Source organism: Corylus avellana, chromosome ca7 (assembly GCF_901000735.1).
Source record: "Corylus avellana chromosome ca7, CavTom2PMs-1.0".
Classification (NCBI taxonomy): Eukaryota; Viridiplantae; Streptophyta; class Magnoliopsida; order Fagales; family Betulaceae; genus Corylus; species Corylus avellana.
In genome coordinates this window covers 12,622,785-12,645,289 of record NC_081547.1, presented here as the reverse complement: position 1 = coordinate 12,645,289, position 22,505 = coordinate 12,622,785, and the positions used below count along the sequence as shown (strand labels likewise).

The 22,505-nt window shown below is 38.1% G+C and overlaps 2 protein-coding genes across 2 annotated transcripts; one reads left to right on the top strand and one right to left on the bottom strand.

Moving 5' to 3' along the window:
* Nucleotides 1–17,456, top strand: LOC132187291 (uncharacterized). The gene is made up of 6 exons (XM_059601556.1): nt 1–159; nt 284–310; nt 411–473; nt 16,901–16,979; nt 17,067–17,112; nt 17,199–17,456. Exons 1-6 carry the CDS (start codon nt 118–120, stop codon nt 17,206–17,208), a joined length of 267 nt encoding a protein of 88 aa, XP_059457539.1. The 5' UTR covers nt 1–117; the 3' UTR covers nt 17,209–17,456.
* Nucleotides 17,457–18,370: 914 nt separating this feature from the next.
* LOC132188172 (D-3-phosphoglycerate dehydrogenase 2, chloroplastic-like) lies at nt 18,371–22,267 on the bottom strand. Its single transcript, XM_059602575.1, has 4 exons — nt 21,520–22,267; nt 20,200–20,687; nt 20,011–20,106; nt 18,371–19,581 (listed from the first exon to the last, which is right to left on the bottom strand). Exons 1-4 carry the CDS (start codon nt 22,160–22,162, stop codon nt 18,907–18,909), a joined length of 1,902 nt encoding a protein of 633 aa, XP_059458558.1. The 5' UTR covers nt 22,163–22,267; the 3' UTR covers nt 18,371–18,906.
* Between the last annotated feature and the right edge of the window lie 238 nt (nt 22,268–22,505).

Sequence of the window (22,505 nt, the reverse complement as noted above, 5' to 3'; positions counted from 1 at the left end):
TTCTCCCCTACTTGTAAAGGCTTTTGCATTACTTGGGACATAATATAGCATTACAGTTAGGGCTTCCTTGCGAGCGTTGAGTGACAGATTGGGAGTGAGAAAGCAGTATCAGCAGCCATGGCGAGCACCAAAGTTCAGAGGATCATGACTCAACCCATCGTATGTGCATAGTTATACCATCTCTTCTTCGTCTAAAAGAAGTTGATGTTTTTTTTTTTTTTGGTTATATTTCTCGTAATTTCTACTATCTATGTAAATGATTCGTCTTCTTCTGTGGTTTCAGAATCTGATTTTCAGGTTTCTTCAAAGCGTAAGTTAGATTTTCCTCAGTGATAAGATTCTTTGTTGATAGATTTGTGTCTGTATTTGCTGCTTGCTTACTGGTTCTAGTGAATTGAAATTCGATGCAGAAAGCTCGCATTCAGATTTGGCTTTTTGAGCAGAAGGATTTGCGCATTGAAGGCCGTATTATTGTATGCTTTCACCCTTCATTATTATATCATTAATGACTAATTTTTATGTTGGGGATTATCGTAATAGTTGGAGAATATTCTACATTCCAAGTTCTTAAGCTTCAATCCTCCAATAATTAGTAATAGTTTGAGAATAGTCTATATTATAAGTTCTTAAGTTTCAATCCTCCAATAATTAGTATTTGGGGCTATTTCTGTTTGTGCTTTTTTGTCAGGGAAACTTGCCACTGCTACATTTACCTTTCTGCATCTTCTCCTCCTAGAAGTTTATAGAGCATTATGTTGAAATCTTAGAGTAATATTTCTGATGCTGGTTTATAGCAATAGTCAAAATAGCATGGTCTCGATAGTTCCTCTTTACCATATAAATAAAAATTTGTGCTTAAAGAAATTGAACTTCAAAGAGAGGAAATATTTTAAGAAAAAAGAGTAAATTTCTTGTCACTTTCACTGGCAAGCATGTTTATTCCATGTACATAAGTAGTGATAATAGATGCTAGTGTGTCAGAATGGCTGATGGTGCGGTTCAAATCTCCCCTTCCCCTTCCCCTTCCCCTTGGGGCCAATTACTTATCAAAAAAAGAATGGCTGATGGTGCATAGAGATATACCACATTTATGGGCAATTATGCAGCCTTCTTCACTTTTGAGATAGGTGGTTCTCTGTTAAAGCAAAGTGGACTCTAGAGGAAGCTTTACTGTCAGACCATTTGAGGAAAGAAACATGCTAAAGCCTAAATACATGGTCACATGTTGCCGTTCTTTTCTTTTATAACTGGAGAAAGAAAAAAAATTTGTTTCTTCTTTCTAAATCAAGTGATAGTTAGATTAAGTATTGAATGGAAAGGTCAAAATGGGAAGTTTCTATCTGTTCACTTAATAGGATAATACATGTATATTTTTTTTGATGAGTAATGGAAAACATTTATAAAAAGTGTAAGGCGCCTTAGGTACACTGCCCCTATACAAAGGGAAGCACCTACCTAGAGCAAGCAAAAGAAAAACCTACAAAACACTAAAATCCCACAAAACACCAAAAATCCACAATACACCAAAGGCCCTCAAGCCCGAGACCCACACGAAGCGCTCAACGCTAAAAAACATGAGCCTTGCCTTTCCCACGCCTTGAGGAAGCACCTGTAATTTCATAGTTTATAGAGCATTTTAAGTTTAGAAGCTCCCTTCTACCTCTAGAACAAGTATCCTTAACCTCCAGAGAATGACCCTCGTCAATGGCTGTTAGGAGAGCCATAGTTTGATCCTCATTAGTCATTCTCCTCACTCAAAAGCCCCACCACTGGACAAATATCCTTAACACAAAAAAAGAGCCCAATTCAAGGTAGTGACGGGAGAATAGGAGAATATGACTGACCTTTGTTTAATGTTTAAGGAATTAGGGATTATTTCAGCCTTATTGAACGACATCTTGGGGTCCAAGCTCTTCTTCTATAATAACAGTTTTGTTTGGGGAGGGAGGGTGCTAGATGAGCTAAGAAATTCAATTGTTATTATGTTTACCCCTCTTCTATGAACAGTGGGTAAATTTGTCGCAGGTAAATAGAGGTTCTGTTAGAGTTGAAATTGGCAAACAAATTCTGTTGGACTGTTAAAGCTGATATTATCTTTAGCAAATCCTGTCAATGCTGTCATGTGGAGGTAACCTAGCTCGAATTCATGAAGTAACTGATTCTGGGGGTGGATGATACTTCTAATTATACTGCAGTTGAACTGTGACAAGCTAACCCCTGATTCAGAAGAATAAAAGGAGAGAGACTAGATAAAGAAAAACTGCAGTTAGTCTTTTTGTTTCTCTGGTCTCAAAGTGGAGTGCTCCCTTAACTTATCAAGTAGAAGGGGCCAAGTTAAGGAAGAGTTACATTTCAGGCCAAAGAAATCTCCTGAACCTAATTAGAAGAGAGAGAGAGAGAGAGAGAGAGAGAGAGGCCAATCAAAGTGGAGCGCTCCCTTAACTTATCAAGTAGAAGGGGCCAGGTTAAGGAAGAGTTACATTTCAGGCCAAAGAAATCTCCTGAACCTAATTAGAAGAGAGAGAGAGAGAGAGAGAGAGAGAGAGAGTTAAGGAACCAAGTTAAGGAAGAGTTCCACTTTCAGACCAAAGAAATCTCCTGGAATGTGATTGGAAAATTAAGCAAAAATTGTAGTGACTAGAAGATTAACGAAAAGCTGCAGTTGGTAGTCTTTTGGTTTCTTTAGCTCCTGTAGTGTGGCTTAACTTGAGAAGCAGAAGGTGTCAAGTTAAGGGACGGCTCCACTTTCAGATCAAAGAAACCTGTCACTGGAGCCTGATTAGAAGATGAAATGAAAATTGGACTTGTTTGAATCTGTCCCCTTTGAACCTGATCATGTGAGGTTTGTGACCTTGAACAAGAAAAAGAGAAATTTGAAAAGGGAAAACAGATGCTGCAGCCATCAGCACCTTTCATTGTTATGTTAGGTAGCATGATTTATGCTCGTTACGAATATATGAGCATAATCTAGCCATCAACTATTTGCTCAACTTATACCTGTTTGTTCAAATGACTTATGGCAGAAATTAACTTCAATGAGGATGGGGTGTAAAACCCTTGTTTTACTCCTTCCAATCACATGCTGACATATCATCATTTCACAAATCACCCAATAGACTCTAGCATACCCAATCTCAAGCCTTAAGGGGGTGGCCAACTACTCAAAAAGCCTTAAGGGCATTTTGGCCACCCCCAAAAGCATTAGGGGCGGCCACCACCCCAAAAAGCCTAGAGAGGACCTGAAACACTTAGAAGGGGTGACTGGGCCACCCTTTCGCCGGTCATCGCCCACCCACGAAAAGCCTTGAAGGGGTGTTGGCCACCTCCTAAAGCCTTTTGAGGGGATGGCTGACCACCCCCAAAAAGCCTTTGGGGGGATGGCTACCCCAAAAAGTCTTGACAAGGTGGTCGAACACCACAAAAAGCCTTAGAGCAACTCTAGCAGAGTAGTTAAAGGGTTCATAATAGCTAAATATAGCTATTATGAGCCATTTTTCGTCTCCAGCATATGTGAAAGTTCATTGTAACTCATTGAACTATTATTTTAATCATTTCTCTTTTCCTTTCTCTCTCCCTCTCCCTCTTCCTCAATGCTTCACTCTCAAACTCTCCGCCCACAGACGCAAACATGGTCTTAGATCAGAGTTTGTTCCACCACAGCCTATTGACCCTCTACCTCATGGGACCCCAACCCTCATCCTCTGCTTGGGTTCCTCCAAGCACCCTACGGCAAGCACCAACATCCAGGGTGGGGCTCCACCATGTACCCCACCTTTGGCTGGTTCCTCATGGAGAGCTCAACCCAATGACTCACCCTCATCTTTTTTGATGAATAAGCAATTTATAAACACCCAAACACAAAAACAAAAACTCTTCAACTCAATGCTGAAAGCAACAATACATCTTGTATCAAACTCCAAAACCAGCCTATAGCCAATCAACTAGCTAAGAGAGCAAAAACCAAACTAAAACAACACAGCTCAAAACAAAACACATACAGCCTAGAAACACCTTCTGCAAGTTCTACAAAAACATCAGAAATACAACACAACCATCTATTAACCCAAAATTTCTTCATTAAGATTCCAGCTCCTCCAAAGATTAACATTCTCAAGATTTCTTTTAAATCTTCCAAATCTTCCGCTACGGCCTCCACTCCTCCAACCCTAAGTCCCTCATCTTCCCCTACGGCCTCCACTCGTCCAACCCTAAGTCCCTCATCTTCCCCTACGGCCTCTACTCCTCCAACCCTAAGTCCCTCATCTTCCCCTACAGCTTCCACCGCAACACAGCTCGCCTGAACACTGCTGGTGGCTCTCCAGTCTTGGTGGCAGCGATGGGATTTGGGTTTAATATTCCAAATGATTATTTGCAAGCCAGATGGGTGTCTCGTCTCCTTCTTGTATTGACACAAACTGGTGTTGTGAGTTATGGCCAATTGGGGGTGAAATTGAGGGTGTTTTGGCCTATTGGGTGGTAACCGACTCTGGATGACGTAGCGGAAGACTAATGTAACTAATAAAGAGTAGTGTCTTTGATTCTATAAGCAGAAGTGTCTTTGTTTGCTACCCAAAAAGATAAAAACAAGCCCGCAGGTTAAAAGAAAGATAAAACTCCGCAGAGTATTTGGAAGAGAATTCTCTGATTTTATAATAATTCAATGGATTCTGTTTTACATAATAAGCAAGCCTATTTATAGAAGAGAAATACTTGTAGAGAAAGTAAATCTAATCCTAGTAGAGAAAGTAAACATAATCCTAGTAGTAATAGCAAACATAATCCTAATAACAATAGTAAACCTAATCCTAATAAGGAAAAGAAAATAATTAAAGCAAATCTAACCCTATTAAAGAAATAAAATCCTATTAAAATAAAAATAAAATCCTAATATAAAAATTGACAATTAGCGGGAATCGTGACAATATTTCATTTTGTACTTCCATTGTCTGATAACGGGTAATATTCTGATCAATCGGTGATGTTCCAATATCATTTTTGATATTTTCTTTATTTTCTTTTTTACGAAAAATATAGTTAAATATCGTCCTACATCAGACACCCCCACTTGAAAAAAACTCGTCCTCGAGTTTTTTTTGGGACATGGCACGCATAGCTCCTCCGCAGAAATATATTTGGAGAAATCTACATAGTTTTCACCAAGACACGTTTTCTCCTTTTTGTCATTTTCCATAAAATTCCCCCAACGATTTCTTCATGGTCGTCCTCTTCAACTTCACCGTTATCTTCCAAAGGATCGCCAATTTTTGTGGTAATCGTGATGAGTTGCACCTGTGGTGGAGGAGGTTGCATCTGCGGTGGAGGAGGTTGCAACTGTGGTGGAGGAAGTTTCACTTGTGGTGGAGGAGGCGGTAGCTGTTCCAGCATTGATGTGGTCGTTGGAATCAATGATGGTGGTTGCACATATGTTTTCTCTAACGGCAACTCCACTTCTTCAACCAACTTAACATTTTCTACAACTTCTTCACCATAATTAAAATTCTCTTTATAGGCGAAGGGCCTATTTGGAGAGTTATGAAGATGATTATGGATATGACGAAAGTGGCTTACGTCATCCTCACGAAATCGGTCAACATAAGGATACTGAACAGGTTCCCTTTGGATCCCATAGTCATCTGGTGGTAGGAACCGGGCATTGAGTAACTGCTTCATCTTGGGCCAAGATGTCACGGGTCTTTTTCCTTCCCTAGATCGAGAGAGCTTCAACCATTCCCACCAAGTGGATGCTCCACCTTTGAGCTTATAAGCCACCAACTTCACCTTCTTTTCTTCTGGAATACACATGTACTCAAAGAATCTTTCTACCTTCATTATCCAGTCAAGGTAATTTTCAATGTGAAGATAACCATCGAATGAAGGGCGATCGATATTCATCCGGTACTCCCGGGTGTCTCTGTGATTCCAATGGGCATGCATTTGCTTGCGTTCAAACGACTTGCACAACTGGTGCACCTCTTGTTACATCATCTGCTCCGTTTGCTGGAGCTCTTGGAATTCGGCTCTAAAAGGAGCTTCTAATCGCTTGATGTATCGTTGGTAGTCGAATCTCAAAACAACATCTCTCTCACGAACGGCATCGTCATAGAAGTTGTTGTTGTAGTATAAGTTGGCTATCAAATTCTGATAATGCCGGTTCGGATACCCCTTGAATTTGGCTCTCGAAAGAGTCCCTCCCCTACAAGCGGCGTTGTTGGAGAAGTTTGTCACCGTTGCGTTGATTGGTCATGATCAAGATAAAGCCTGCTTTGATACCAATTGACGTAGCGGAAAACTAAGGTAACTAATCAAAAAGCAGCGTCTTTGATTCTGCAAGGAGAAGTGTTTTCGTCTTCTACCCAAAAAGATAAAAACAAGTCCACAGGTTAAAAGAAAGATAAAACTCCGCAGAGTATTTGAGAGAGAATTTTCGGATTTGATAATAATTCAATGGATTCTGTTTTACATAATAAGCAAGCCTATTTATAGAAAAGAAATGCTTGCAGAGAAAGTAACCCTATTTCTAGTAGAGAAAGTAAATTTAATCATAATAGAGAAAGTAAATCTAATCCTAGTAGGAAAGTAAACATAATCTTAATAGTAATAGTAAACATAATCCTAGTAAGGAAAGGAAAATAATTAAAGCAAATCTAACCCTATTAAAAAAATAAAGTCCTATTAAAATAAAAATAAAATCCTAATATAAAAATTGACAATCAGTGGGAATCATGACAATATTTCCTTTTGTACTTCCATTGTCTGATAACGGGTAATATTCTGATCAACCGGCGCTGCTCCAATATCATTTTTGATATTTTCTTTATTTTCGTTTTTACAGAAAATATAGGTAAATATCGTCCTACATCAGTGGAGATGTGTTGGCTGTATTGTTCTTGCTTTGGGTGTCTTTGGTTCTTTGCTGACTGAGGAGAGATCATAGAGAGTGATAAACAGAGAAAGAGGAGAGGAAAAAATGAATAAAAAAATTGGAAAATAATATTTAAGGAAAATAGAGTGAATAGGTATTTTGTTGGAGTTTGTATTGAAAAGTTTGTAGTTAAAATAACAAAAGGTGTGTTTTGGGTAGTAAAAAGAACCACTATTGCTGGGGATGCTCTTAGGGTGGTCCAACCATACCCCTTTGGCTTTTTTGGGGGTTGCTAGGCACCCCCTTAAGCCTTGATGAAGTGTCCAAACCACCTCCTAAGGCTTTTGGGGGTGGCCGGACAACCCCTAAAGCTTTTGGGGGTGGTTGGCCACCCCCTCAAGGCTTGAAGATTGGGTGTGCTAGAGTCTATTGGGTGATTTGTAAAATGCTAACGTGCTAGCATGTGATTGGAGGGTTTTACACTCCATCCTTATTGAAGTTAAACTCCTTGAAACCTTTTCTTTCGTCAACAAGCTTGTAGAGCAAGAGATAATAGCTGCAAGTCAAAAAATGTTTGAAAGTTTGGGAAGTAGGAATCGGCATCACCTAAAAGGTTTAGAATAGTGTATGCAAGACAAGCTTCTCACTTTCTTCCCTGCCTCCTCAGCAGCTCCAGCTCTTGACTGTCCAATCTTCTTTATATGATTTTCTTATTGACCCACCGGTAGACTTCAAGCGGTTGAAGGTTTAGTTTGGTGTGTGGTTTGAAATATAAAGTCCAAGAAAGAGAAAGTATTGAAAGCTCTTAACAATGGCTCTCTTGGCTCACAACAAGGGTGAAGCTAGGCAACCTCTCAAAAGGTTGGCTTAGACTTCGACAACAATACAATGAACATCCTTATCTATTTTTAGGATGGAGAAAACCCTTGTTGCAACGTGTAAAAAGACAGCTTTACGTAGGAGTTTGAGTAACGTCAAGACACCATCAGAATTCTTCCTAGAGTTTCATCGCTAACTTTAGTATGAAACTCAACAAAGTTAGGACAATCTTCCTGATAGTGCTCTTGGGTAGGCACCTTCCATAAGTAGCGTCATGACGGTCTGTTGATGGTCCATCTAATAGTGTTCTCGGGAGTTCCCTTTTTGCAAGCAGAGTCGGGACGTTCTTATGATGGTCTTGTTGATGGTGCTCTCGGGAGTCCCATTTCATGTAGCGTTTGGGTGTCTATCTGACAATCCTGTTGATTGTCTTGTTGGGTAGGCTTTTGAAGTCTTTTATCACGCATCTCGTCATGACAGTATCTGATGGTCTTGTTAACGGTAGTACAAGAACTTGAGATCTATGCCTAACTTTTTACACCAAAACACATGGGTGATAAAAAGTTTAAAACCCTTGTTTTGATCACTGAAATGAGTGAATATCTAAAACCTAATAGGTGGGATGTAATGTGAAGTCCGGAATCTGAGCATAATCTTAATCATTTGAAATTGCAAGATCATATTCTTTATCATATGGCTAGTGCTCATTTCCTTGGCAACTACCACTAATATATATATATATGTCTCAGGCCCTCAAGGCCCCTGCTTTGCCACTAACGGCTAAATCCCCACTCCTGATTACTCCCAGCATGTTTTCCTCCCCAAAAGGAGAAAAGGAAATATCCCCTGTTTCTTCCCCCTCTTCTGCATCCAGCTCTTCCAAGAAGAAATCTTCTTCCAAGAAAGAGAAGATTAAAGCCCTTCTTGTTGCCCTAGAAGATGATTCTGACAACGACGAAGAAGACGAAAAGTCTGCATCGTCCCAGAAGCCCCTCCAGAATCCCTATTATGAAGACACACAAGAATACTATCCTTACCCAGGGATTGAAGACTTGTGAAAAGCCTCATAACGGCTCTTGATTGGTCCTTAACGACCACAATGTTCTCAAGAAAAAGAACTGCTACCATTCCATTGACGGTTCGTTCTCAGTTCACTGACCATGACGTCAGCAAAGCAAAATTTGTGATCTCCAACGGGTCACTGTTCATTATGTTTTGAAGTTACTGTGCAAAATCACTGTTCACTTTTACTGTTCATTGTCCGGACGATACTGTACAGGATTATTGTTCAGACGCACTGTTCACTTCACTGTTCATGATTTGTCTGCCGACACTACAGTGCCGACAGCAACTGTTCAAGATTGGTTACTTTCACTGTTCCAGATTGGCGCCAGACGTGCCTCTACTGTTCACATGTGACCGCACTGACGCGGCATATGCTTTCACTGTTTTGTCCATTATTGTATTTTGTTTTATGCAATTTAATCAGCCTATATAACGGGCTCCCCTCCCCCATTGTAAGGTAGAGGTTTTCGAGAGGTTATCAAGAGCTTCCAGAACTCTTCCTCAGAAACCCAACAACGGGAGGGGGAGGAAGTGCAGAATGCATATAGATGCAAGGGATAGGGGAGAGTGATGTACATGCAATAAGATACTTTAAATCAAAGCAGTAAAACAGTCCAAAAAGGCGGTAATGACAGTTGAATAATCAAGATATAAAACTGAAATTAAAGACAGTTGATAAGATAAACAAAGCTTGTTAAAAAGCTTAAAATCGTTACAGATTTTTGACAAGGCTTACAAGAGTAAGTGTTAGGACTTACTGAAGTAAGAGACAGGTGAAATAGAAGACAGGGGAATGGCAAGAAAGTTTCTGAGGAAGAGTTCTGAAAACTCTTGATAACCTCTCGAAAACCTCTGCCTTACAATGGGGGAAGGGGAGCCCGTTATATAGGCTGAATACATTGCATAAAACAAAATACAATCATGGACAAAACAGTGAAAGCATATGCCGCGTCAGTGCGGTCACATGTGAACAGTAGAGGCACGTCTGACTCCAATCTGGAACAGTGAAAGTAACCAATCTTGAACAGTTGCTGTCGGCACTGTAGTGTCAGCAAACAAATCATGAACAGTGAAGTGAACAGTGCGTCTGAACAATAATCTTGTACAGTGTCATCCGGACAATGAACAGTAAAAGTGAACAGTGATTTTGCACAGTAACTTCAAAACATAATGAACAGTGATCCGTTGGAGATCACAAATTTTGCTTTGCTGACGTCATGGTCAGTGAACTGAGAACGAACCGTCAATGGAATGGTAGCAGTTCTTTTTCTTGAGAACATTGTGGTCGTTAAGGACCAATCAAGAGCCGTTATGAGGCTTTTCACAAGTCTTCAATCCCTGGGTAAGGATAGTATTCTTGTGTGTCTTCATAATAGGGATTCTGAAGGGGCTTCTGGGACGATGCAGACTTTTCGTCTTCTTCGTCGTTGTCAGAATCATCTTCTAGGGCAGCAAGAAGGGCTTTAATCTTCTCTTTCTTGGAAGAAGATTTCTTCTTGGAAGAGCTGGATGCAGAAGAGGGGGAAGAAACAGGGGATATTTCCTTTTCTTCTTTTGGGGAGGAAAACATGCTGGGAGTAGTCAGGAGTGGGGATTTAGCCGTTAGTGGCAAAGCAGGGGCCTTGAGGGCCTGAGACATACTTTTGACAAAGATAACAATGTCATCAACTAGTGAGCATTTATCCCACCATTTGATAAACCATTGTCGTTGGATCTTGTCTTCTGAAAGGTGATATTTCCATTTCAGAATCCATGGAATTTTGTATTTTATGACAAAATAAAGCATAGCTGGAAACTTAGAACCATAAGAATCAACTTTGAAGTTATTCTTGAATAGTTGGAAAGCTTCAACTAATTGGAGAGGGAGAATGTCAGGGATAAGGCCAAATTGGTTCCACCATCTGGAGAACCAGAGGGGAAAGATACCGGTAAAATTCTTGTCAAAATTAACAAACTAGGAATGATCAAAGACAGAGGTTTGATAAAGTAAGAATTTGAACCAAGCATCGACATAATCATAATATGTGCAAGGGATAGAAAATCTGTTAAGGGATTTTGCGACAGAGGGATGGTTATCCCATTCCTTTTCAGAGATAATCCGTTTGAAATAGACACTATGATAAAGTATCTTTTGTGGATTATTCCTATCAGGAATAGATTTGAAGGAGACAGAATCAGTTTGCTTTAAGACAGCAGAATAGAAAGCCAAATTTTTCTAAGGATGTTCAGGGATCCAATGAAAATTTGAGGGAAAATAGGAGAGGGCAATATCTCCGGCAGATTTAGAAGAAGCAAAACGATTAAGTTCGACAAAGAACAAGTTCTGGGAATAAGGGAGAGTCATATAGGCAGACGTTTTATCATACCTTATGAAGGGATTTTTTGGTTTGTCAGAAAAGGGATCATAAGAGGAGGCAAGCGTACTTGAGTACGACATTTGGGAATCAGGAAAGAAGGGAGCAAATCTGTTGGTTATGGCAACAGAGGAAATTGGCAGAGAAGAAGCAAGAGGGGATTTTGACTTTATAGTCAGAGCTTTTGAACCAATTTTTTCTTTATCCTTTTTGCTAGCCATAGTGGCACTGCAAAAATTCAAAAGGAAAGTAATTAAAACCAAAATGGTTAAAACTTTTATAAAATATATGCAAAATAATGTCAAAATTATTTTTTGCAAAGCATAAATAATAATATGCGCCATGTGTTGGGAATAGGTATGAACAAAGAATTATGTGAAAACACGACCGTCAAGGGGGTGTTTAGGCAAGACAAAACTCTGATGGTAATAGGGTCCTTATCCAACTCTAGGTCTGAGGACTGCCTAAACTTAATATCCAACCTATTAACATCAATTTCAAATTTTGAAGCAAAATGTATTTGAATATTAACACTAAATTTAATAATTGAAACACCAATCTCGTCAACAGAGAATGGATAAAGTAAAGCAAGAAAAGGCATTCCAAGAATTACCCTTTCACCTATGTTTTTTACAAGAACAGTAGGGATATGGAAATGAATATTATCAAAACAGACATATGCATTGTTTAATTCAAAATCAATGTGCAATTTGCTTCCACTAGCTGAGTGCAACCGTTCTGTGGATTTTTCAAAATATTTGCTAGGAATGAATCCTTCTTGAATGCAATTCAAATGAGAACCAGAATCAATCAAAGCAAAAACATCAAAAGCATAATCAGGAAAAATGGTAATTCTGACTTTTGAATACCATCTCGGAGGGACAACCTTACTGATCATACTGACAATCTTAACATCATTGGACAAAGATTTATGACTGGATTCAGCCTCATTGTCATGCTCATTTGTTTCGTTATCAGAAACATTTCCAGGAAAACATTGGTTAAGATTTAAAAGCAAAAGCTTTTGTTGTAAATCTTTGTTTTCAGTATTAACATCTTGCAAGGCAATTTGCAAGTTGACAATGTCTTTTTTGATGATACTAATCTCATGCTGCAAATCTGAGATAGTAACTACCTTGGATTTTTGTTTTGAAAATCGTTTCAAGGTATCTTCAAGAAAGATTTTAGTGCCAACAGGTTTTTCAACTACTTCTTTAATCATGAGTTTCTTAAGTTTTTTAAGATACTCTTCTTTTAAATCAGGGTTTTCAATTTTTGAAATCAGGGTAAGAAGCAAATCTTCTTGTTCTTCTGATTTGGTCAAGACAGAACAAGTTTTTGGGTTGCAGCAAGATTCAGTACAACCAAAATTGGCACAATTTGTAGAAATATCAGAAGCAGAGCGATATTCAGAATCAGAGGAGGATAGAAAATCATTATCAGAAGAATAATTAGAAAATGCATTGTTTTGAAAAATTCTAAAGATTTTTTGCTTTTCATTGTCATTGATGTTTAAAGCATTAACCTCTTTTTTAATCTTTTTGGGGGGTTTTGGGCACTTGTCAGCATAGTGTCCTATTTCTCCACAATTGAAGCATTTATTTTTTGAAAAATATTTTTCAAATTTAGATTCTTTACTCCGTTGAAGAGGAGGTTTAGAAAATTTAGGTTTATTAAATTTTCTTTTCTTGTTACTATTGTAATATGGAGAGGGTGATTTCATGAAAGCTTTAGATTTCTTCCTTTGCGTTCTGGAAGGAGCAATACGAGGTAATCCAAACTGTTCACAGAAATTTTCCATTTCATACTTAGCTTTCTTGGCGTTCTTAAGCTGTTGTCTGATCATCTTTTGATCGATGCACATCTTAATACCAAGTTTTTTGACAGTTGAAAACAAATCACCATAAGTCAAGTTTTCAAAATCAATGAGACTAGTGTCAGAACTGATCAATTCATCTTTAACTTTGTGAGCAAATAATGAAGGCAATCTATCAATAAATTTTTCTTTCCAATAAGGTTTTTGACTATCAGGTCTAACCATGACACGGGAAAGAAAGACATCTTGATACCATATATAGTCAGACATAGTAGGGCATCGAAGATTGTTTAAATAATCAGAAATACGAGAAGTGATATTGGAAGGAGTTCCGACAAAATGTTTGATAATTGTATAAATCAAGGAGTTAACACCATCAGGTTCACCCATACCAATTTGCTCATTAAAAATGGGTAATCCTTCTTCATCACTCTTTACTGCTTTCCTGATCTGATCTCTTCTTAGTTCAGTGAGATAATTGTCCCACCAATTTCTAAGAGTACCAGAAAAACCAGTAGCAAGTAAATCCACAATATCAGCTTGGCTTTTATTGTAATTAGTGAGATAGGCATTAGCAACCATGGACATGTGATTCATCTTATTGAGCAGTTCTTGCTCAGACAAACCGTCAATATTCCATTCATACAATTTATCAGCAGAGACAGAGAATTGGGATTGGAGAAACCTTTCCTCAAATTGTAAATCAGGAGGAGTGGGTTTGGAATAAAAATTCTTTGTAAGATTAAAAGGTTTAGATTCGTTAAAGATCCTTTGGAGTTTTGGCTCCATTTCAATCTTACTAAAGTTTTGTTCAAGAACTCTGATGTCAGAATCAATAGATTCTTGAGAAGAAGTTTCAGAATCAGAAGAAGAAACTTTTTTGATGCCAAGGTTTTGTCCAGAAGAACTGGCACGAGCAGTAGTTAACTCAGAAAGCAATTTGTTGACTTTCTCAAGGTTCATTTGAGAAGTCGTTTTCAAACCAGAAGATTTTTTCAAATCAGGGGTTTTTCAATTTTAGAAGGAGCAGAGGAAACTTTTGGATCAGAAGAGAGAGGGAAGTTTCTCTTCGATACGGTCCAATTGTTGTCCTAAAATATGCAAAGATTGTGCACAAAAATTGTTTTGTTCGATAATTTTCCTATTGTTATTAATAGGATCCTTATCATGAGTTTTGAAAGGAGAACATTTAACAACAATTTTGTTGACATCAAGAAGAGTGTTTTCAATAGGAGGATGTGTAGATCTGATAACAGATTTATCCTCTTTGGTAAAACTCTTTTTGACAACATTCAAAACATTATCGACAGAGAAATGTTTTTGAAGATAATCAAAAAACAGAATGTGTTTTTGGGACTTAATCATCATCTCAGTCCATTTGACCTTGATGAGATTTTGTTCATTTTCAGAATATTTGGCATGGTAAGCATGTCGTAAAGCACGATTTTCTTTTGAATTGAAATCTTTGGACAAAGCAGGCCAATCAATGACAGAAAAGAAATCTTTGATGGGAGCAGTGGCAGTGATGACATTACACTGATGATGAGCAGTGGGAAGAGGAGCATTAAAATCAGAAGCAGAAGGAGAAACAGATCCACCTTCGTCATCCGTTTGGGGATGATTTCTAGTAAAATTAAAAGCAGAAGAAACTTGAGAATCGGTAGAAATTCCTTTGAGTTTCAAATCAGGGTTAATCGGACAAAGAGGAGGAGGAGCGTTAAGGGACTCATCCACATTTTTATCACGACGTCGAAATCCTTCTGAGGTTGTGGAACCAGCAAAAGAATTCCTTCGTTCGTTAACCAATAGAGGCCTTTCGAACAGAGGTCTTTCGATTCTGTTAGAAAGTCCTAAATCAGAAAAATTGATTTTGATAGATCCATCCATGTATTGTTGGATGTAATCAAGATTAGAGGCATCGTTTACTACTCGAGAAGGTTTTGCAACACCTTTCAAAAGCCACTCGTTGGGGAGGTCAATCTCATCCCAGCGAATCATTTTTGGAGTTTTGATATTAGCATTCTAAGTAGAACTTTGAATTAACAAAGTAGATTCACCTGGATTCTTGATCACAGCTTTTGGATCTAGATTTGTCTTCATCAACTTATAATAAATACGGTAGATGATAGCAAGGGGTCTGCTACCTTCTTCCATATTATAACCAGAAGTTAAAACATTAAGCGTCAAAGCTTTCAAAATATGCATATCATTTAAAGCAAGAGAAATGTTGGGGAAGACATCAAAATGGACAGGACCAATAAACAAGGAAGATTGAATCATTCCAAGGATACTAGTTTTGAAATCAATAAATCTTGCGTCACGCAAGCATAACAAAACAGAAGCATTAATACCAAGTCGAGTCAATGGCTTGACAGCAACTTGCATAGAATCAACATGCAAAAACTTATAACCTTTAGCAAGAGAATTGTTAATGAATTTCTTGTTAAATAAGGTCAGTCTGATCTTTGCCGGTAATAGCAAAGGTTTGTTCAACAGTTTTGACAGAATATTCAGATCTGAAGACAGATTTAGACCATGAAGTAGTGTAAACATCCTTGGCGTTTAGCTTGGGGATATTCCACTTATCAAATTTAAAATCAGAATCAGTTTCAACAGAAAAATTTTCAAAATTAACTACATCCGGTGGTAAACTGGAATTTGAGCAAACAGAAGAATTAGATCTTCACATTTTGACACACAAACTAAACTCAAAATCACACACTGGGCAAAGTCTTAAAGGATCTCATCCTAGGTACTCTCTTACAAGGAAAACTTCCTAAGCATGTCATTTCTATACGCTAGACTATCCTCACTAGACCGTTGGCCTAACCCTCGATTGAAACCAGAACTATTCACACATACCCTTGGCCTAGCCCACAGGTCTAACCAATACGTTCAACCTCAGATGCTAAGCTGTGTGACATCATTTTCAACTCAAACATTAGCATTGCCTTTTCATATGGAAGTACAACTCACGTACGCAAGTGGCATTGACCCCTCCCCCCTTTTACCTTTTTTTTTTTTTTAATTTTTTTTTTTTTTGGAGACGGTGGGGGGTGGGTTTAGATGCTATTTAGTCCAAACGCCATTGTGATACCACTCTCAGAATTGTCTGAAGTAGTTGAGGGACTTGGAATTGGTTGAGCTTTGTAGATATTTTTGTTCCTTCTGTTCCAGCTCCAACTGTTCTAAGTTGACGTGGGAGTTTGATTATACGAGTCAAAATTGCTGAAATGACCTGCTACGAGTAATGCAAAATTATGCAAATAATATGACAATAACAATAATAATAATGATAGTAATAATCACAATATTATTATAAATTAAAAAAATAAATAACGAGAAGAAAAAAAACAGACAAAAAAGGTTACAAGTATAGAATATCTTGATCTACTGGAAAGACAAATTGTTCTTACTTAAAGGCACGAACGTGTCTGCACAGGATTCGCTGTGCTGTCCATCTTGTTATAATGATTGATGTTAATTGGAAATAATATGGTCCTTCAGGTCTATAAGTTTGTTATGCATCATCAATCCTAGAAGTGCCCATTTTTGCTAGTGAAAAAATAACTAATAAAGGTCTACCACATATGCCAATGCTTATGGGGAATCTTGAATTGTGAAATTATGCTTTCTAAATATTGCTAAAAATTGTAATCATGCAATCTAAATTAATGTTAAGTATATTGATTCTTGTGCTAATTTAGTTACAAAATTATAGAAGTGGCTTCTAATAAAAGTTTCTCTAATAATCAAGGTGCAACTCCATGACTTATTATTGATACTGCCAATGCATGCATTTGCTTGAACAACTTGTGAACAATGTTACTTTTAAGACATGAAAATGCTGTTATTTAAGACCATTATTCTTGTGATATAATTCATGTGTTGCACTCTGACCAAATACAAAACTCTTTTCTCTTCCTTTGCATGTCGTAATCTTTCTTTTACCATGATTATATGATCAACATTTCTGTTGTTCAGGGCTTTGACGAGTACATGAACTTGGTTTTGGATGAGGCTGAAGAAGTTAACGTAAAAAAGAAGAGCAGAAAGACATTAGGTAGGTCGTGAAACACTAGAATATTCTGCTAGCTAAGATTACTATTCTCTTGTTTCTCCTTCTAAACTCTATCTTGCTTTTGTTTAGGGCGTATTCTACTAAAAGGGGACAACATAACTCTGATGATGAATACGTATGTGAATGCTCTCTCTCTCTCTCTCTCTCCCCTCGTGTAAACATATTCTTTTTGAAATTGAGTTCTTTTTCCTTGCTATCCAGGGGGAAATGATGAGCAATCAGCAGTAGCATTTGAATTGACACATCATTGCATCTCTTCAATAGTCAAAGATGTGAAGAAAATATCGTGGTGAACTTCAAGTTTTAATATTCCTTGTGATAGGGAAGTTTTGCGAAAACTAAAACATGCCTAACATGTTGTTTGTTGGTACTTGGAATTGCTTTCTGCTTGTACACATGTCAACCTACCTTGAAACTTTAATACATTCAACGTATGTGCACTTTGTGGTTGAAAATTTTGATACGTGTGCCTTTTCTTGAGATTGTTTGCCCCTTCCCGTCCACTAATGTTCAGCCACTAAAAGAGTTGAACATTTGGGATTTCTTACTTTGCCCCCTGCTATTGTCTGCCCTCTTAAGTCCTTAAAAAAGTACCATTTGTAAACGTTGATTAACTCAATTTTTTTTCCCGTTATTAACTTCCAAAAATTAAAAACAGTAGAATCCTTTTCAAACTATAAAATTGCAAAATTGGTTATGGTTGGTGCAAATTTTATTTAACCACTTGAATTTTCATCGCATCGGCAATTCCCTCTCAAAACTTCAAAGAGTTTTGATTTATTGTATTTATTTTTCAATTTTTTTCATCTATTAAATCTTAACAGAGGGTGTTAAATTTTCAAAAAACCTCATGTTTTTAGGAATATAAGAGAAAAAAAAAATTGCAAGGATTTAACGGAGTTTTAAAAAATACTCCTGAATCTTTAATTAATTTATTTATTTTTTGTTTAAAAAAAAAAAAAAAATTGGTATTTTGAAAATTGACATGAGTTAACGAAAAATTCTAATGGAATGGTGAAATTGAAAGGTGAGTACACTAATTGAATGTTTTTGAAGTTTATAGGCTAATTATAAAAGTGACGACAATTTAAAGAGGTTCAATAAAGTTTTCACTTAAAGTTATTTTGGTTGTCACATGACATTATAACTCCTACTATAACCATCTTCAAAAATGGTTTTCCTTCTTGAAATTCTATGATTCCTCGTCTTTATTTGGAATTGTCCTTATTTCATTTTAAAAGTCCTGCTTAAATTAGAAAAAAAAATTGGAGGTTATTTAAACCTTGAAAAATTTCAAATTATCAAGGAAAAAAAAAAGTGACGGTCTTAGAAGAAAAACTGACAAAATAATATGTCAATTCACAGAAGACCCGTAAGAAGTTTAGTGGATTTTTATTGTTTTGTTTAATAGATTTCAAACATTTTCCAATAGTTGGTTTTCAACCAGCAAGAACAACAACAAAAAAGTACAACAACAACCACAACCAAAACCAAAATCACTCAAGCGGATGAACAAATGCTCCACCTGACTACAGATAATAAGACTAACACCCCTGCTTTCTAGTATTCCAGGGTGACAGAAGAACATTACAAAACCTAGACTAAACTCAAACTCAGGCAATCTTCTACGGGCACATGCTGGCTGCTTCATTTGTCAAGCACCCAACAGTTTTTCAAGGAAATATTACGGGTACCAAATTTTTTACCAAGTGATGGATACCAAAATAATGTGGAACTTATTCTATTAGTACCCGTTACATGAATAAGCTCCATATCATTTTAGTACGCATTTTTTGGTAAAGAATTTAGTACCCATAACATTTCTCATTTTTTATTCAAATCTAAAACCCACTGTAAAACCTATGTGGGCATCCTTAAATTAAATAAACACCAACTCTTAACATTTCTCCTATAGTTTGAGGAACACAAACTCTTCAATGGCTGCCACCTTACCTATTTTTTCAAGGGTTTCCTTGTCTGGTTCTTCGTCCACACCAATCGCCATAATAGCCTTCGTCCTCAGGACCGTCCTCCCCACACTCATAAAGCTCACGTTCACATTTTGCTCGCCCAGAATGTTTCCAACCTGACCAATCATGCCCGGTTGATCCACCTGCCTGCACAAAATCAGGTTTCCTTCCAAGCTCACATCCACAGGAAACGATCCCACACGTGTCAGGTGGGGTATTCCGAATTTCACTTTCCCCTCGATGCTTATATCTCCATTGTTATCTGAAAGAGCGCTTGCAAATTTAGACTCCACATCGGATATTATCACCTGAATTGAGTCGACGGGGAACTCCGGCGATGAGTCGACAAGTACCCTTTCCTCGCTTATGCGGAGGCCTTTTTGTTTTGCAGTAAAATCTGCATTCACCAGGTTAACAAATGAGGCTGATATGGGTTCGATTATGCCTTTGGTGACCATGGCCCTGAGAAGTCTTGTGTCCAGGTCATCTGGGTCACGAGCAGATTTGTATACAACCCTTACAGATTTGATTCCACTGCCTCCGGCCACCAACTGTACAGCTAGCCTGCCTAGCTTCTCAGCTAGCACCACGTAAGGTGACAACTCCGACACGACCTGAGAACACGAGCTATGTGTAAGTATAAGACCTCAGTATAAGATGATTAGCCCGTATAGAGTATATTAGAAGTTATAATTTAGAGAAGAACAAGGAAAAAAGACTAGTAGAATTAAGGTGGTTGAGTCTATGACCTACGTCTACACATCAAAACTGGCTACATTTTTACTTGACATTTTTTATTGTGTACAATACTGTTATTTATAGAGTAAGAGTGAACTTTCTACTTTTACATTAACAACAATAAAATTAATTTATAATTTGTAACTCTTTTCTATTGAGTTTTTCTAACTCTTAACTCTTGTATTTTTTGTCTCTTAAGTTATTGTAGTGAACAAATTATAAATGTGCCTTTGTGACGGGTATAATGTACAATCGTATTACAGTCGGTAAAAAGAGCGTTACTCAATGTAGATATCATTGTTTACCTCAGGAGGGACCATGGGAGCATTGACAGCAGTTGCAGAGAGCTCCCCTTTCAACGCCCCTACTACAGCCTCAGCTATTTCAATGGCTACACCTTCCTAAGTGGTTGGTACAGATGGTCTAACGGGTTAGCCAATATTCAAGAGAGTATATGGAATGATATGCAGGAATGGTTAGAATAAAAAACATGCCTGTGCTTCCTTTGTGCTAGCTCCAAGGTGGGGTGTGACTGTGACGTTCTCACACTGCACAAGCTTGCTATCTGCCGGCGGCGGCTCCTCCGTGAACACATCAAGTGCAGCCTGAGCAACAATGCCGCTGTTGAGGGCCCTCACGAGCGCATCTTCATCTATAACCCCACCTCTGGCAACATTGATGAGACGGACTCCTTTCTTCATATTGGCAAAAGCTTCATCGTTGAAGACCTTTGAAGTCGCAGGAGTGAGTGGCATGTGCAGAGAGATGAAATCGGCGGTGGAGATGGCCTGATTGAAAGCCACCAATTCCACCCCCAGAGCACGGGCTCTGTCCGCCGGTGCATATGGATCGTGCGCAATCACATGCATGCCCAACCCTTTCGCACGCCTCGCCACTTCAGATCCAACCTTTCCGAATCCCATAATTGCCAACGTTTTTCCAACCAGAGATACCCCAACATACTTGGAACGCAGCCATTTTCCTGTACAATCAAGTTCAATTATTATTATTATATAATGTAATGCAAAAGTACGGCCTCCCTTGTAATTACCCTAAACTACAAAAGCTCATGAGTCATGATACAACCATTGTTTACAACATGTAGCAAATTTCAACTTTTCTTTCTTTCTTTCTTGTTTATTATTATAATCATTTCGAATAAACATCTACGCAATTATTTGTTTTGAATTGCTAACAATTTAAATAGGAAATCCAATAAGCTCAATCAATTTATTTCGGAGATCTTGTCGGCCAGTGTCGCATTAGTCCCGCTCCCAAATATTATTGACCCTTTATTTTTTTTTATAAAAAAAAAAAAAATCAACATCAAAATATTTATATTTTTTATATTATATCATTTACTTTTTATTACTATTTAAATAAAAAAATTACTATAAAATAATTTTTTTTTTTTACTTTTCTAAACCCATTATTATATTCAATTATTATTATTATTTTTTAACAAATAGTATTTGAGCGTGGCGTGGTGTTTAACAAACAATGCCCCTGATATTTGAGTGGCTGTGAAAGCATCCAGTGATGTCCCTACTTGGAAAGGAACGTATCACTTCAAATTTATTAATAGGCCAGCTACCAAAATTAAAGATAGTTGAAAAGTATGAAAGCGGAAATTCGACCCCGGGAAAACATGTATTTCTCCATTTCCACGAATAATTCAGATCAAAAAGAGAGGCCGCTAGCTTTAGCAGGTCAATTATTTCACAGAATATCAGTTATAATCATAAACACAGATTTTCTTCCTTTCTTTATGAACAGATCTGAGATATTTGATCAAGACATGAGCAATTAATTACCAGCTTTCATGGAGGCGTCAGCCTGGGCGACATTCCTAGCCATAGCAGTGAGCAAAGCAATCCCATGCTCGGCGGCAGCGACTGTGTTGGCCGTCGGCGCATTAACGACAAGGCAACCGAACTCCGTGGCGGCCTGCAGATCCACGTTGTCAATGCCGACGCCGGCGCGGCCCACCACCTTTAACCGCCCCTTGGAGGCCTCGAACACCTGTCTACTCACCTTCGTGCCGCTCCTCACGATCAGCGCGTCGCAGGACGAGATCTTGGAGCAGAGCTCGTCGGGCGAGAGCCCGTACAAGCATTCCACGTCACCAAAACTGCGTAGAACTTCGAGACCCGCTTCTCCGAGCTTCTCGGAGACCAAGATGGTGGGTCTGGGATAGTTGAGATCTTGGGTTTTGTAGTTGGGGACCGAGGTTTCCGGCGATGTTACTGTTTTCAGGACGCTGTTGACGACCACCTGGGAAGTTGAACGAGAATGGGAAAGTTTAACGGAGATTGGCGTGGAGGTGGCGGTGGCGGTGGCGGTGCTGTGGAGGAATGAGAGAAGAGAGGGTGGTTTTTGTGATAAGTGTGAAGAGGGAGAGGGGGTGACAGGTGAAGAAGAGAAGATGGCTTTCGTAGAAGAGGAAGCCATGGCCATGGGGATTGCTTTCTCGCTCTTGTTTTTTTCGATCTGTGTGTGTCTGAAGAGGAGGGAAGGAGTTCCGCCTAATAATTTTGTGATCTGTCGGGGTGTCTTTCTTTATAAGAGGATTAGACTGTCAATTTCGGACAAATTTTATTTGACAGTTATAAGTAAAAGAACAATAGTAGCTTTAAATAAACCAGAGAAATATTTGGTTTTATTATCTAGCACATTTATTGTTTATTTCCTTATATGGGATGTTTAAACTTATCATTAAATTTGTAATATTTATATCTGATCTTTCAGTTTTAATGATGAATTTGCAGAAAATGAACAACAAACACATCTCAACTAACAA